The 14,363-nt window shown below is 56.7% G+C and overlaps 6 protein-coding genes across 6 annotated transcripts; 4 read left to right on the plus strand and 2 right to left on the minus strand.

Moving 5' to 3' along the window:
• Nucleotides 1–763: 763 nt before the first annotated feature.
• On the plus strand, nt 764–1,522 carry ISF_09464 (Acyl-CoA N-acyltransferase; the record flags this gene model as incomplete). Its single annotated transcript, XM_018853066.1, has 2 exons — nt 764–1,293; nt 1,351–1,522. The coding sequence occupies 2 exons, from the start codon at nt 764–766 to the stop codon at nt 1,520–1,522; spliced, it is 702 nt and encodes a 233-aa protein (XP_018699747.1).
• Nucleotides 1,523–3,251: 1,729 nt separating this feature from the next.
• Nucleotides 3,252–5,150, plus strand: ISF_09465 (amino-acid permease inda1; the record flags this gene model as incomplete). Its single annotated transcript, XM_018853067.1, has 4 exons — nt 3,252–3,536; nt 3,602–3,608; nt 3,712–4,832; nt 4,890–5,150. The coding sequence occupies 4 exons, from the start codon at nt 3,252–3,254 to the stop codon at nt 5,148–5,150; spliced, it is 1,674 nt and encodes a 557-aa protein (XP_018699748.1).
• Nucleotides 5,151–5,366: 216 nt separating this feature from the next.
• On the minus strand, nt 5,367–6,824 carry ISF_09466 (MmgE/PrpD family protein; the record flags this gene model as incomplete). The annotated part of the gene is made up of 1 exon (XM_018853068.1): nt 5,367–6,824. One exon carries the CDS (start codon nt 6,822–6,824, stop codon nt 5,367–5,369), a length of 1,458 nt encoding a protein of 485 aa, XP_018699749.1.
• Nucleotides 6,825–7,170: 346 nt separating this feature from the next.
• ISF_09467 (AP-2 complex subunit mu-1) lies at nt 7,171–8,587 on the plus strand (the record flags this gene model as incomplete). Its single annotated transcript, XM_018853069.1, has 3 exons — nt 7,171–7,507; nt 7,564–8,500; nt 8,581–8,587. 3 exons carry the CDS (start codon nt 7,171–7,173, stop codon nt 8,585–8,587), a joined length of 1,281 nt encoding a protein of 426 aa, XP_018699750.1.
• A 277-nt stretch (nt 8,588–8,864) lies between these two features.
• On the minus strand, nt 8,865–11,225 carry ISF_09468 (amino acid/polyamine transporter I; the record flags this gene model as incomplete). The annotated part of the gene is made up of 9 exons (XM_018853070.1): nt 8,865–9,034; nt 9,083–9,309; nt 9,364–9,772; nt 9,829–9,853; nt 9,913–9,945; nt 10,009–10,266; nt 10,685–10,906; nt 11,020–11,053; nt 11,140–11,225. The coding sequence occupies 9 exons, from the start codon at nt 11,223–11,225 to the stop codon at nt 8,865–8,867; spliced, it is 1,464 nt and encodes a 487-aa protein (XP_018699751.1).
• Nucleotides 11,226–12,220: 995 nt separating this feature from the next.
• ISF_09469 (Amine oxidase) lies at nt 12,221–14,309 on the plus strand (the record flags this gene model as incomplete). Its single annotated transcript, XM_018853071.1, has 7 exons — nt 12,221–12,342; nt 12,407–12,437; nt 12,524–12,661; nt 12,734–12,764; nt 12,838–12,857; nt 12,942–13,194; nt 13,285–14,309. The coding sequence occupies 7 exons, from the start codon at nt 12,221–12,223 to the stop codon at nt 14,307–14,309; spliced, it is 1,620 nt and encodes a 539-aa protein (XP_018699752.1).
• Nucleotides 14,310–14,363: the final 54 nt, after the last annotated feature.

The raw sequence follows: 14,363 nt of genomic DNA on the forward strand, positions 1-14,363 counted from the left end.
TTTCTTGGAGTGTTGTTGAATTGTTCTGGTTCGTGAATAACCACTTGATGCGCTGCGCGGCCACGTCCTCTTTATTCACGGCTTGACAGGGCGAGTTCACCTCATCAAAGACCGCACCCCGCCTGAACTGCGATGCATGATTGGCTCATCTACCCGTTCCCCTCGGATGTCATATGTCGTTTACTTTAGGCTATATCAGTTATTAGAGTTCAACTCCCGCACCTCAACGCATCTACATTGGTGGCTCTACCGGTGATGTCACTTGGGCATTCTCCCGCGGAGCGATTACGAAGGAATTCTCCGACTGGATCATCTTAAACTCCGGGCGCGATCTTGCCCTGCAAAAGTGGATGAATCGTCCCGAAAAGTTTGGGCCATGACATGACTCTTTTTGCACTGGGTAGAGCCGGTCTGCGTAACGGTGTCTTCAAAATCCGGGGTACCCGTGGGCCAGGGCGTCCGGGGCGTCCGGGGCGTCCGGGGGGGCCCCCTGTAATAAGCTGCTCGTCTCTCCTACCCTACAGCTGAGCCAACAAGGTTGAGTACAGCCAGGACGGCACAGACAAGCAGACAGGCAAGTCTTGTCCGAATTTCCATCAAAAACAAATAGTACAGAATTAACACTAGTTCTGCCATGAAAAAATTGAGTGATAATTGTGTATGTATATTTTGAGTCATTATGAGTCGAACGGGGAAGCTATCTTGGTTGACGGGTGCTGCCTACAGTGCCAGAGATGCATAGTTTCTACACATCATCAACAAAATGGAACAACCGGTCGGGGAGCTCGTTTCCACCAAACGCGCGCAACTGCCGACCGGAGTCGACCTTTGCGGACGGTACACCGGCCTGCGACGACTCGATCCCTCCCACGCGCCGAGCCTCTACAAGCACCTCGGCGGGGAGGACAACTTCTGGCGCTGGACGTACATGATGACCAGCGGCTTTCCCACCGCCGAGTCGTGCGCGCAGTCCATCGCGGCATGGTCCGCGCAGCAGGACCCCTTCTTCTACGCCGTGTATTCCGGACCGCTCTCAGACCCGGCCTCGGAGCCCGTCGGGATGATGTCCTTGATGGCCGCCGTGCCGGACCACCGCCGCGTCGAGATCGGCAGCGTCATCCTGGGCGGCGCGCTCGTCAAGTCGCGGCAGGCGACGGAGGCGTTCTACCTGTTCCTCCGGCACGCGGTCGAGGACATGGGGTGTCAGAGGGTGGAGTGGAAGGCGAACCGGCTCAACGCGCCGAGCCTGGCCGCGGCGTCGCGTCTGGGGTTCACGTTTGAGGGCATCTTTCGGTAAGGGCAAAGTTTGGGCGACAGAACATGCGCAAAAGGTCTCGCTGACGAGGGAAGGAAACACATGATTGTCAAGGGGAGGAGGCGCGACACGGCGTGGTTCAGCATCACGGACGACGAGTGGCCGGCGATCGAGGCTGGCTTTGAGGCCTGGCTGGACGAGGGCAATTTCGACGAAAACGGCAAGCAGAAGAAGACGCTGCAGCAGTGCAGAGAGGCCAATGCATAGCTTCGGTGTTCTTGTTGATGAACCTACATAGATGGAACGGGCTAGCTGGATGGTATCCTCAGCCTGATTGCGGACGTTGTTGGCGCTACAGTAGACTAGCAAGCTGCGGAATATAGCTGCATCCATCCCTACGGCCTTTTGTAAGTCTCCGTATAGTTAGTTGGTTTCGCTAGCTGGCGAACTAATTAATAGAGTGCCTCACATGTGCCTCACATACTGGGCTGTCACCAGTGGCGAACTAATCAATAGAGTGCCTCGCATGTGCCCTCACATGCTGGCTGTCACCAGTGGCGAACGAGGGACTTCCTGTTACGGCGATGGCCCGATAAGAATCAAGTTTATCTAGACAGAGTGTAAAATTAAGTTTCTTCTCGCCCGCCTCCCGCGGACCAGCACAACTCGCATGACGCAACGACCACGTTTGTCGCAATCTCACGAGTCCACACGCGCGCCGTGGGCAATCAACTCCTGCATACAGACAGGCATCATCCCGCCACGGCCCTCGTCTCCCCGGTCCACTAGGAAGGCAGACGTGCGTGCATCTGCGAGGAACTTGTTGTGCCCGCCTCACCAAGCCCTTCCTTACCCGGGCATTTTCTAGACACTGACATGGGGGCAGCGGCATGGACATTGTAAATTAGCATGTTGATGACGGCCTGCGGAGTACCACGGAGTACACCACTGAACTTGGGGTAACTCGGCATCATGCTCACCACGCCTTGCCGCAACGTGGTTTAGCTCTGCCAGCCCAGCTAGCCAGCCTGACAAGCCCATCGCCCGGCCAGTTCCTTCTCGGATGAATGATGCCGCGTGGCGCACCTCCCTCTCCACAGCCTTCCCGGAGCGGGCACCACTGAGCGGCTAGGCCGGTGTCGAGGGGGGGGGGGGCCCCCATGGGATCGGCGTGGGTACCCTTTTTCCCTTTCCTCCGCATGGGCCGGTCGCTACGGCGGACTACTTCCTCCTTCTTCCCTTTTTGCTTCCCCCAAGTTTCTCAGCGGGCGACGTGGGGTAGCTGGGGTCGCAACCAGGCGACTCTGCGGGCGGCCGTTGATTCTCGTTCCTTCTGCATCTGGATCTGTGGACCAGGTCGTGGTAAACCATCTATCTGTTCTGTCTCGATTCTGTCGGCGGTGAACAGACATCGGCCCCGAAGGCGAAAAGCCATCGCCAAGGATCCAAAGATAGATGTCAATTTCCGTGAATGCACCCGGAGGCCACCTCCCCAGTTGAAGCAAGCCACGGGGCCTAGCTGCCTTGGTTCGCTGGTGCGTGGCGCTGGGCGTCCTGCTCGCTTTTAGCTTAGTAGTTTGCCTCCCTTTCGTCTCCAACACCATACAACTTATCAACTACTACATACATACATACACAATGCCGCGCGAGTCGTTTATTAGGTCCGGTCGTTTAGGAGCCACTTGCGCGGTGGCGCACCCTTCTTTCTTATCCGGCCCATGCAAGCACAATGTAGGGATCCTCGCCATCAAGCTTCTAGAAGACCAAGTCTAGATAAAAGTACCTTGCCCCCCTCCTTCTCCCCTATCTTTGTCCGGTGAACCCTGCGTAAGCCTCTCCGCAAGCTGGCACAGGATCTTTGTGTGTTTTGCATGTGCAACGCCTGTTTGCTTCCTCCGACAAACAACCCGATCCAAATCTTGAATTTTTGCATCTGCGGTAATTCCTTTCTCTCTAGCAATATCGGCAAGCACAACAAAGAAAAAGAAAAGAGACCATGACGTGGAAAGAAGAGGATGCAGGCTCTGCGGAAAAGGGCCAGGTCGTGACCGAGGGTCACGGCCACAGCGCCGTCCTCAACCAGGTCGCCTCCGTGCAGCCTCACCCGGACTTCATGACCAGGACCGGCCTGAACGTTGAGTCTTTCAAGTGCGCTCACTACGGCCCCGGCCTCGTCGAGCTGGAGCGGCCTATGAAGCAGCGCCATCTGAACATGATTGCCATCGGCGGCTCCATCGGTGCCGGCTTCTTTGTTGGTTCCGGCAGTGCCCTCTCCAACGGTGTAAGCGCATCATCTATGAATCCGAATAAAACGAAAAAAAAAAAAAAAAGCTGACTTTGGATTAGGGCCCTGGTTCGCTATTTATCGACTTTTTAATCATTGGTGTCATGATGTTCAACGTCGGCAAGCAAAGCTCTACTTCACGCTTCATCCTGCCTCACTAACACCTTCCCAGTGCATGCCCTCGGCGAGCTGGCCGTCATGTATCCCGTGTCCGGTAGCTTCTACGTCTACTCCGCCCGATTCATCGACCCGTCCTGGGGCTTCGCCATGGGCTGGAACTACGTCTTCCAGTGGGCGTCGGTGCTCCCGCTGGAGCTCACCATCTGCGGCATCACCATCCAGTACTGGAACCAGGACATCAACATCGCCGTGTGGATCACCGTCTTCCTCGTCGTCATCGTCATCGTCAACGTCTTCGGTGCCATCGGCTACGCGGAGGAGGAGTACTTCTCCGCACTCTTCAAGCTCACCGCCACCGTCATCTTCATGATCATCGCGCTGGTCCTCGTGCTCGGCGGCGGGCCCTCGGACGGCCGCTACAACCACTACATCGGCGCCAGCCTGTGGTACGACCCGGGCGCCTTCGCCAACGGCTTCAAGGGCTTCTGCTCCGTCTTCGTCACCGCTGCCTTCTCCTTCTCCGGCACCGAGCTCGTCGGCCTGGCCGCCGCCGAGGCCAAGAACCCGCTCAAGGCGCTGCCCAGCGCCATCAAGCAGGTCTTCTGGCGCATCACCCTCTTCTACATCCTCGGCCTCTTCTTCGTTGGCCTGCTGATCCCATACAACGACAAGGAGCTGCTCAACGCCGGCGCCTACGACGACCCGCACGCCTCGCCCTTTGTCCTCGTCGGCAAGTACGCCGGCCTCAAGGGCTTCGACAGCTTCATGAACGTCACCATTCTCATCTCGGTGCTCTCCATCAGCGTGTCGAGCGTCTACGGCGGCTCGCGCACCCTGACCGCCATGGCCCAGCAGGGCTACGCCCCGCGGCTCTTCACCTACATTGACAAGTCCGGCCGCCCGCTCTTCTCCGTCATCCTCATCATCCTCTGCGGCGGCATCGCGTATGTCAGCCTCGACGCCACCGGCCCGGTCGTCTTCTCCTGGCTGCAGGCCATCTCCGGCCTCGCCGCCCTCTTCACCTGGGGGTCCGTCTGCCTCGCCCACATCCGCTTCCGCCACGCGTGGAAGTACCAGGGCCACACAGTCGACGAGATCCCCTTCCGCGCCGCCTGCGGCATCTGGGGCTCGTATCTCGGACTCTTCCTGAACATCGTCGTGCTCATGGCTCAGGTATGACTCTGCATTTCATGAAACAATTGTGAGAAGAGCGTACTAACAGAAGTCCAGTTCTACACCGCGGTCGCTGCCCCGATCGGCGAGACCGGCCTCGGCACGGCCAAGTCCTTCTTCCAGTCATACCTGGCCGCGCCGGTCATTCTCTTCTTCTGGGCCGTTGGATATCTCTGGAAACGCCAGGGCTTCCTCAGGCTGTCTCAGATCGACGTCGATACCGGTCGACGCGAACTTGACTGGGAGGAAATCAACGCCCACCGCGCCCAAGTTGCTTCTTGGCCTAGGTGGAGACGCATCGCGCACGTCTTCTTCTAAGATTTTGTCTGTGTGCGTGAGGAGAACACGGGTGCACGATGGGGTTGGTGGATCTTGTAAATAGATTCGTTTCTTTGTGAAATTGCTTGATAGCTAGAGTTTGATCAAGAAACAGGTTGTTCCGAAGACGCTCGCGGAACGTATACCTGCAAACCATTGACTAGCGATGCAGCAGCCGCCACGTAGCTTCCGCGCCAACACCTCGCGGTCCATTTATTATGCTGGTGGGAATGCGCGCCGCCCGCGGCAACGCAAAGCCCTCTCCCAAAGTACCTTCTCGCTGAACCCAGGAACATAAAACAGTATCCCTAGCTCTTGGCTCGTCCACCAGCTTGCCCTATCCATGTTGCCCGAGCCCAGCACGAGGTATCTGTCGTCCACCATTGTCATCTTGAAATGGCTGACGACCGGCTCGTCTGCCTCGCCCTCTCTTTCCCAGCGGTGTTGATAGTAGAATATTTGTAGCTGTCCAAGAGGATGGGGCTGGGCCTCGAGGTCGGACTGGGCGCGACGGGCGTGTGCGAGGGCCAGTCGCGAGTATTCCTTCATCAGCTTGTTCATGCAGCGACTGGTGGTGGTTCCGCATGTGATGAGCTGCTCGATGAGCATCATGGATTCGTTCGTCCTGATTTCGACAGACACACCGCGAACGAGCGCGGCCAGTATTGCGTTGATCACCGGCTTGGCCGTGACGTTTGGGGTCACTAGCACAATGCTTGTCTGCGCGTTGGCGAACAAGGTCAGAAGCGCAGCGTTCAGGGGCGTCATTGGTGGGTTCGGTTTCCTCAGAAATGGGATCCAACTGAAGCCGGGATTTCGATGATGGGATGATGGAAGAAGAATCGTAGGAGTCGACCCCAGCGCAAGCTTCACTGACTGAGTCGGAGACAAGTCATCAGCAGAGCCAATGCGGGATGCATTCGTATTTCCAGTAAGAGAGCTGTCTGTTGGTTGCTCCGCTGGGTCGTCAATTGGCTGCGCGTCATCGCTAAAGGCCGTTGCACCCTGGCTTGTCCCCAATCCCCAGACGCGCTCATGGAAGGATAGGAGAGAATTTACTGCGCCGCCACGCAGCTCAACACATCCTTCGAACCACTTCTCCCAGCTGATATTACAGCTAGGAACCCAGGCCACGGTATCGTCGACAATGAGATACTTGGGGTGCATCACGCTGATGGGCGAGAAAAAGAGCGTCTTGACAGTCAATTCGATCGACCCGCTTCTTAACGTCTGCTGGTCTGGCAGCTTCAGCGCCTTCCACTCGGACGGCGGATATACGTGGCCATCTCTCGAAGAGGTGTGGAATAGCTTTTGGAACAGTCCGCGAGACGAGAAGCCGATGGTGATGTGGAGCGTTGGCAGGTCACTCTGGCTGGCACGGGACGCGGCCAGCTCAAAGAGGGTCGCGCGGATCGAGTTTGCCGTGGGCGAGTCGGCCCAGAAGCAGGTGACCAGATGGACTGAGCGCTTGGCGTTGCGGATGGCGGGCAGGAGAGCGCGCTCGTAGATGGTGTGGCCTGTTCCGACGAAGAGCTCTGTCGGGGTGCTTGTGGTGATGAGGGGCTCCAGCGCGGTTGAGCTGTAAGACGGAAAGTCATTGGCTTGCTCCTTTTCGTGCGCCCCAATGAGGTCTCTCCAAGGGTCAACAAAGGACGCAGGAAAGAGCGAAGCCATCGCGCCTGGGAGTGAATGGCGAGGAGGGTGGCAATGGCAAACGTGCTGCTGTGCTTTGTTGTGAAGCTATATCAAGGCACACAGCTTGCTTCCATGCCTAGTGGTGGCAGTGCACTCTATCGAGCTCCCATTTAGCGCTTGCCCCGGCGGGATTTGTAGCGGTCACTCCAGGGCATTTAGCGCTGCAGAGCCCTGAAGCGCCTGCTGTGGATGAACCAACATCTTCACCGCCTTAGTCACCAGACAAGGGCCGCGGCAGAAAGCCGTCCCTGAATGCCCCTCAGGGAAGGACTCGTCACCGCGATCCCGTCAACGACAAATCACAGCAACACGGGACGTCGCCAATATGCTTTCCGGCGTGCTGATATTCAATCAAAAAGGCGAGAACCTCATCTTTCGCGCCTTCCGCAATGACTGCCGCCCGCGACTCGCCGACGTCTTCCGCATCCAGGTCATCTCCAACGCGCAGGTCCGGTCTCCCATCCTGACGCTCGGCAGCACCACCTTCAGCCACGTCAAGCACGAGAACATCTACCTCGTCGCGATAACGAAGAGCAATGCCAACGCGGCGCTGGTGTTTGAGTTCCTGTACCGCCTCATACAGCTAGGCAAGGGCTACTTTGGCAAGTTTGACGAGGAGGCCGTCAAGAACAACTTTGTCTTGGTTTACGAATTGCTAGATGGTAAGAAACGAGCGGCATCGGGCGTGACATTGTTCGTTTCAGCTGACTTTTTGTAGAAATTATCGACTTTGGATACCCTCAAAACACCGAAACGGACACGTTGAAGATGTACATCACCACGGAAGGCGTCAAGTCCGAGGCGCGACCAGAAGACACCTCCAAGATCACGATGCAGGCCACGGGCGCCTTGTCCTGGCGCAAGGCGGACGTCAAGTACCGAAAAAACGAAGCATTCGTCGACGTCATCGAAGACGTCAACCTGCTCATGTCGGCGACCGGCGCGGTCCTACGCGCCGACGTCACCGGCCAGATCGTCATGCGGGCGTACCTCTCCGGCACGCCCGAGTGCAAGTTCGGCCTCAACGACCGGCTGCTCCTCGACAACGACGGGCTCAATTCGCTGCAAAGCGGCAACAAGCTCGGCTCCAAGGCGACCAAGGCCGCCGCGGGCAGCGTGACCCTGGAAGACTGCCAGTTCCACCAGTGCGTGCGCCTCGGCAAGTTCGACAGCGACCGCATCATCAGCTTCGTGCCGCCCGACGGCGAGTTCGAGCTGATGCGGTACCGCGCGACGGAGAACGTCAACCTACCGTTCAAGGTGCACGCCATCGTCAACGAGGTCGGGCGGTCCAAGGTGGAGTACAGCATCGGCGTACGGGCCAACTTTGGCCCCAAGCTGTTCGCCACCAACGTCGTGGTGCGCATCCCGACGCCGCTCAACACGGCCAAGATCGTGGAGCGCTGCACCCAGGGCAAGGCCAGGTACGAGCCCAGCGAGAACTGCATCGTCTGGAAGATTGCGCGCTTCACGGGGCAGAGCGAGTACGTGCTGAGCGCCGAGGCCCAGCTGACGAGCATGACGAACCAGCGCGCGTGGAGCCGGCCGCCGCTGAGTCTGAATTTCAGCCTGCTCATGTTTACGAGCTCGGGGCTACTGGTGCGGTACCTGAAGGTGTTTGAGAAGAGCAACTATTCCAGCGTCAAGTGGGTGCGGTACATGACGCGGGCGGGCTCCTATGAAATAAGGCAAGTCTTGGAACTCCTTCGGGTGGCTTTAACTAACAGGTTATCAGATTTTAACGACAACAAAATAATTCAACCCCTGAAAACAAGACGGATGCCACCTGTCGTAGAACAGGCATGCGCGCCGTCGCAAAGTCGGGCGCTACGAATGGTACGAGTGGCGCCGCTACCATTTATAATCATTTCGAAATAGAGGTTCTAGGCAGGCATGCCAGTTTGCAAGCCTCTGCTATGGTACATACCCCCATGGATCTGAGATCAAAATATAGATTCATTTCAGCATTTCAGCGATCGCTTGACTGTAGCAAGAAAATGAATGACGGGTACTCTTCCCTCAAGGCTTGTTCTCCACCGCATGCGCAGTCTCCTCCTCCTCCTTGGAAACTATAGGCATGCCCGCCACGGCAACGTCGATCCGTGGCCCGGCGTAGTTCTTGCGCCCATCGACAATCCACTGGAAGACCGAGATGGCCAGGATAATGGCAAACGCTACGATGCAATAGTCTGGAGCCGCGTCAGCACTGGTTCAGCCTGGGATCAGGATGCACATACTCATGTTGCTGCCAGTGACGTGTCGTTCCGGCGGGAATACGAAGAGGACAGTGGTGATGGCAATGTACGACAGCGCGATGACGTCGCAGGTCCATCCAAGCCACGTCGGCAGCTTCCAGTCGCGATCGGGCAAGGTGTTGCGTCCCTGCAGGCAATTGACGGCGATGGGCATGGCGTACGAGAGATCCAAGGTGACGACGGCGGCGGAGATGATGGCGTTGAAGGCACTAGAGTTGACCGTCAGTTAGCGTGCTTGCGATTTGAGAACGGGACGTCCTCACTTTGTCGAGGCAATGTTGATGAGGCCGAAGATTATGACGACAACGGAGGTGAGCACCAGCGCGTTGAGGGGCAGGCCCAGCTGGGGGTGCACCCGGGCCAGGAACTTGGAGGCGGGGAGGCCGCCGTCGCGCGCAAACGCGAATATCATCCGGCTGCTCGTCGTCATGACGGATATGGTGGCAAAGGCCAGGCACACGAGCGGAAACATGAGCAGGCAGATGGCGCCGGCGGTGTTGCTGGTGGCGTTGATGAGGATCTGAAGAAGGGGCCCGGCGCCGGAGGTGATGACTTGCTGGATGTCGCCGGCGACGAAGAGCATGACAACGAGGAAGACGAAGCCGGTGAAGATGCCGATGCCGATGCAGCCGACCATGATCTTGGGTCCTTTTTTCGACGGCTGCGGGATTTCTGGATTTATGAGTCAGTGGCCAGGAGGGCAGTCAGGTCGATGCAACAATACGCACCCTCAATCATGTGCGCAACAGAATCCTAGTGAACAAATAGTCAGATTTTACAAGCCTGTTTGGACTCATCATTTCTGAACTTACAAAAGCTGTGAGGCCGAGCCCGCCCTGAAGAAGCTGGAGAATTCGTCAGTGGTGTCCAGGGACAACGCATCTATCTCATGCTATTCCAGCGCTTACTCCAAGAAGCCAAGCGACGCCATCAGGCCATCCAGTCTGGTTGATGAATTCTGTAAAGACAAATTTGCCGGAATTGTAATTGGGCGATGCGCAAGCCAGGGCTGTGATGGACACGATGGCGAATCCTCCCAGTGACCAGAAGAGCGCTCCCTTGTAAATCCTGGGCAGGACAGAGTTCATAAACGCATTAAGGAGGAACGCGATGAGCGTGAAGCCAATGTAGATGAGGAACTGCTGCCAATTCGCGACTTGGTATCCCTGTGCCGTCCAAGTCAGGCAAACGTGCAATTATCCAGGGGGGGTCAACTGGCTGGAGAGCAGCGCATTGGTGGCGACGAGAGCAACCTGGGGCGACAACGGTCAATGAGTTGTCTCAATTTCTCGGTAAAGGGCAGCGGCGCGCTTCCTACCCAGCCGACGACATTCACCCAGCCAGTCACCCACGACAGGATGGGCACCCATTGTGGCCAGGAGACTATATCTGTTATTAGCCACGGACATGAGATATAGAGGAAATACGAATTATTCATACTCGCTAATGCATGTGTCAGTTGAGGCTGTACTCGGAGGCCGGGAGGTGAACTTGCCTGCAACCCAGTGGTATTGACCGCCAGCCCTAGACATACATGCAGTGAGCCGGGGAAGTACATTCCCGAGATGCATCAAGGCCACGTACGTTGGATATGCAGATAGGAACTCCGCCAACGATGTCGCGATACAGAGGTTGCATATCCCCGCAGTTACCAGGCCTTGAAGATTTCAGATTGTTAGTCTGGATGATTCGTAAAGGTTGGCTGGCCTGTCTTGGTGTGTGTGTGGGTGGCTCACCCCAGACGATGCTGGTGCTGCCGCCAGAGGACAAGCTCACGCTGAGACTCGCAGATAGTGCAGTCCAAGACTAGTCGAGTTTGTGCCAAGTCAGTCAAGAAAAGGTTCGTCGTATTGATGATCAAACAAGCTTCCCCAATTCGGCCTATCGCATAGTCTTGGCATAAAAGTACGGAAACTCACATTTAGCACGGCAAAGGCCAGTCCAAGCATGGAACTAATCAACAACCAGGTCAGCTTTCTTTCCGAGACTCCTAAAACGGCAAGGGCCAGCAGTCGGTCAGGGGGGGATGGGATTATTACAGCATGGAGAAGTTTCGGTTCAGCTCCGCCTTGTGGCCCAGGGCGGCCAGCTGGGCGTCATCTTGTTGCATGCTCGATTTGGGCATGATGTTTCTGGTCAATAAAGTAAGGATGTTTGTGTTGTGTTCGGAGTTAAAAGGCAGAAATTAAGAAGGGAAAGCCGACTGGCGAGGAAGGGTTGGGTTACATATGATGACAGCCACCAGCAATTATTGGTAGCCTGCTCTGACAGGCATGGTGGGTGTACAGATCGGCGACGCAGGCGGCGTAATAATCGGCAGGACGGACTGGGACCCGTCGGAATGCAAGGCTGCACTTTGTTAGTGAGTGATATGGTGAGAGATATGGTAAGTGGTGCGGTGAACATTCAACACTGGCGGTTCCTACCTACCAAGTCGTAGCGATAAGCCAAGATGATGCTTGTAAGGACTAAGGATGCGCCTTCCCATTGAACCCTCGCCGAAATCCGATGATTTGGTCCGAATGGGGCAGGTAGCCCATCAGCGCCTTACACTACAAGTGCCCCGTCTAGTCTAATGAGTCTAATGCGTGCCGCCAAGCTTGAATTGACGGGGCGCAGATCCCGCGATCATCTTGGTCGGGTTGAAGCTCGTTCATCGAATCTGTACGTGTTGAGGACTGAGACCGCGTCGCATTTCAGCTCCTCGACTCCTGTTTTCAGCAATTTCAGCTAGCATCGTATTCGCTGACCTCGTTGTCTCGGACAGTTGTGAACTGAACTCGTGTGATATAAAACGGCGTGCTGCTCCCCGCCTGCAATTAATCGCGGATCATCATCATCTCGAGCTGGTGCGCCCGTACATCTGCATCCCCCCCGCCTCCAGCTGGGCGCTATCGAACAACGGGATCCGCGGACGGAATTGGAGCGGTCAATCTATCGACGCCCTGAGGCTTCAGGACAGCCCGCGGGCGCCGTTATCAAGGGGAAGGAGGCTCGCTGAGCGGACGAGTATATGAAGTGGTGGGGAGTAACGCCATTTCTTGACGACGACGACCGACCAAGACGAGATCGAACAAAGCAAAACAAATATTTGCAAATATCTGCAGATATTTCCCCAGAATGCCCACTCTTGGTCATATCGCTACGGCTATTGCTGTGGCCAGCCTCGCGGCCCCTGCTGTCGGGCTTGTGGCGAGGAATTCCACTGATGGATCATGCACAAGAACCACTGTCGCCATTCTGTGAGAGCCCTCCTGTCTCTGACCTGAAGATGCTGGAAGCGGCCACTGACGGGATGATTTTTAGCGGTGGCGGCATGGCTGGAGTTGCGGCCGCTGTAGGTGGCACTCTAACTACTATCCGTACCTGGGTACACAGGTATCCTGCAGCGGATGCGCCCGCTAACAGGACAACACAATACAGCAAGCCCTCACGAACAATTCGATAACGGACTTCATGATTCTCGAGTACAATGATGGACTCGGTGGTCGAGCACGACATGCAGACTTTGGCAAGCAGGAAGACGGCTCGCCCTATGTTGTTGAGCTGGGTGCCAATTGGGTGAGTTGGGATGGATGCTCGGCACGGGCCGTCGCTGGTAGGTAGTTACTGAACTGACACTCAGCTGTGTAGATCCAGGGCCTTGGTCGCCCTGGCGGGCCAGGTACGTGCCATGCGGGGGGGGAGAGGAAAGGTTTCATTACCGAAGATGCTGATGCTGACCCTTGTCGCATCAGAGAACCCCATTTGGAGCCTTGTAAGTTGACCTGTCCAGAGATTGTCCAGGGGGTGGGAGAGGACAAGCGGGCGCATCACTAACATGCATCGTCTCATCTTGCAGGCCAAGAAGCACGGGCTCAAAAATACGTATTCCAACTACAGCTCCATTCTGAGTTATAACGAAACCGGGCCTGCTGATTTCATGGACTTGAATGAGCAATACGCCACAGCCTACGCCAAAGCCTCGGCGCGCGCCGGACGCCTCCTCGCGGAGAATTTACAGGATGAGACGGCTCGTACAGGGATGGCATTGGCGGGATGGAAGCCCAAGCACAGTGACATGGCTGCGCAGGCTGTTGAATGGTGGAACTGGGGTAAGATGAGATGAGATGCCCTGATGGCAGTGCCCTACCCTTGCTCGCCCTGTCCTGTCCGCCCGCTAACCAACACTCATTCTGCGACAGATTGGGAGAGTGCCGCGCCGCCAGAGCAGTCGTCTTTGATCTTTGGTGTCGCAGGTTCGAATCTATCTTTCAACCAGTTCAGCGACGAAAACAACCTTGTCATTGATCCCCGCGGCTACAACTACATTATCAAACAGGAAGCCGCTGCATTTCTAGGCAAGGACGACCCTCGACTTCGCCTCAACAATCACGTCACAAATATTACCTATTCAGATGACGGTGTCACCATCCACAGTGACGACGGCAGCTGCGTGTCGGCGGCCTACGCAATCTGCACCTTTTCCGTCGGCGTGCTCCAGAACGACGCCGTAACCTTTGAGCCCGAGCTGCCGCAGTGGAAACGCACTTCCATCCAAAAATTCACCATGGGCACGTACACGAAAATATTCTTACAATTCAACGAGACCTTCTGGCCCCAAGACACGCAATACTTCCTGTACGCGTCCCCCAACAGGCGCGGCTGGTATCCTGTCTTCCAGTCTCTGTCGACCGAAGGCTTCATGCCAGGGTCCAACATCATCTTCGTCACCGTCGTCGCCGACGGCTCGTACCGCGTCGAGCAGCAGACGGACGAGCAGACCCAGGCCGAAGTCATGGAAGTTCTGCGAGCCATGTATCCCAACGTGAGCATCCCGGAGCCGACGGCCTTCATGTACCCGCGTTGGACCAAGACACCGTGGGCCTACGGAAGCTACTCCAACTGGCCGGCCGGCACGACTTTGGAGATGCACCAGAACCTGCGCGCCAACACGGGCCGTCTCTGGTTTGCCGGCGAGGCCACGAGTGCCGAGTACTTTGGGTTCCTGCACGGGGCCTGGTTCGAGGGCCGAGAGGCCGGATTCCAGATCGCGTCGGTGATGCAGAACAAGTGCCTGGAGGTGTACAACAATACGCAATTTTGCGGTGAGACGAGAGTGCACTACGAGCAACTGTCCGGGACGTCACCGCTGGAGCATTACAACGTGCTTAATGGCTGGGCGACGAGCAACTTCTACTCGAGTGCGGACGAGACCGCCGCAGAGTAAAGAGCAAAGAGGCAAAGAGACAAAGAGGCAGTGTCAGGTTTCACTCGCTGTATG

Source organism: Cordyceps fumosorosea (genome assembly GCF_001636725.1).
Source record: "Cordyceps fumosorosea ARSEF 2679 chromosome Unknown scaffold_50, whole genome shotgun sequence".
Classification (NCBI taxonomy): Eukaryota; Fungi; Ascomycota; class Sordariomycetes; order Hypocreales; family Cordycipitaceae; genus Cordyceps; species Cordyceps fumosorosea.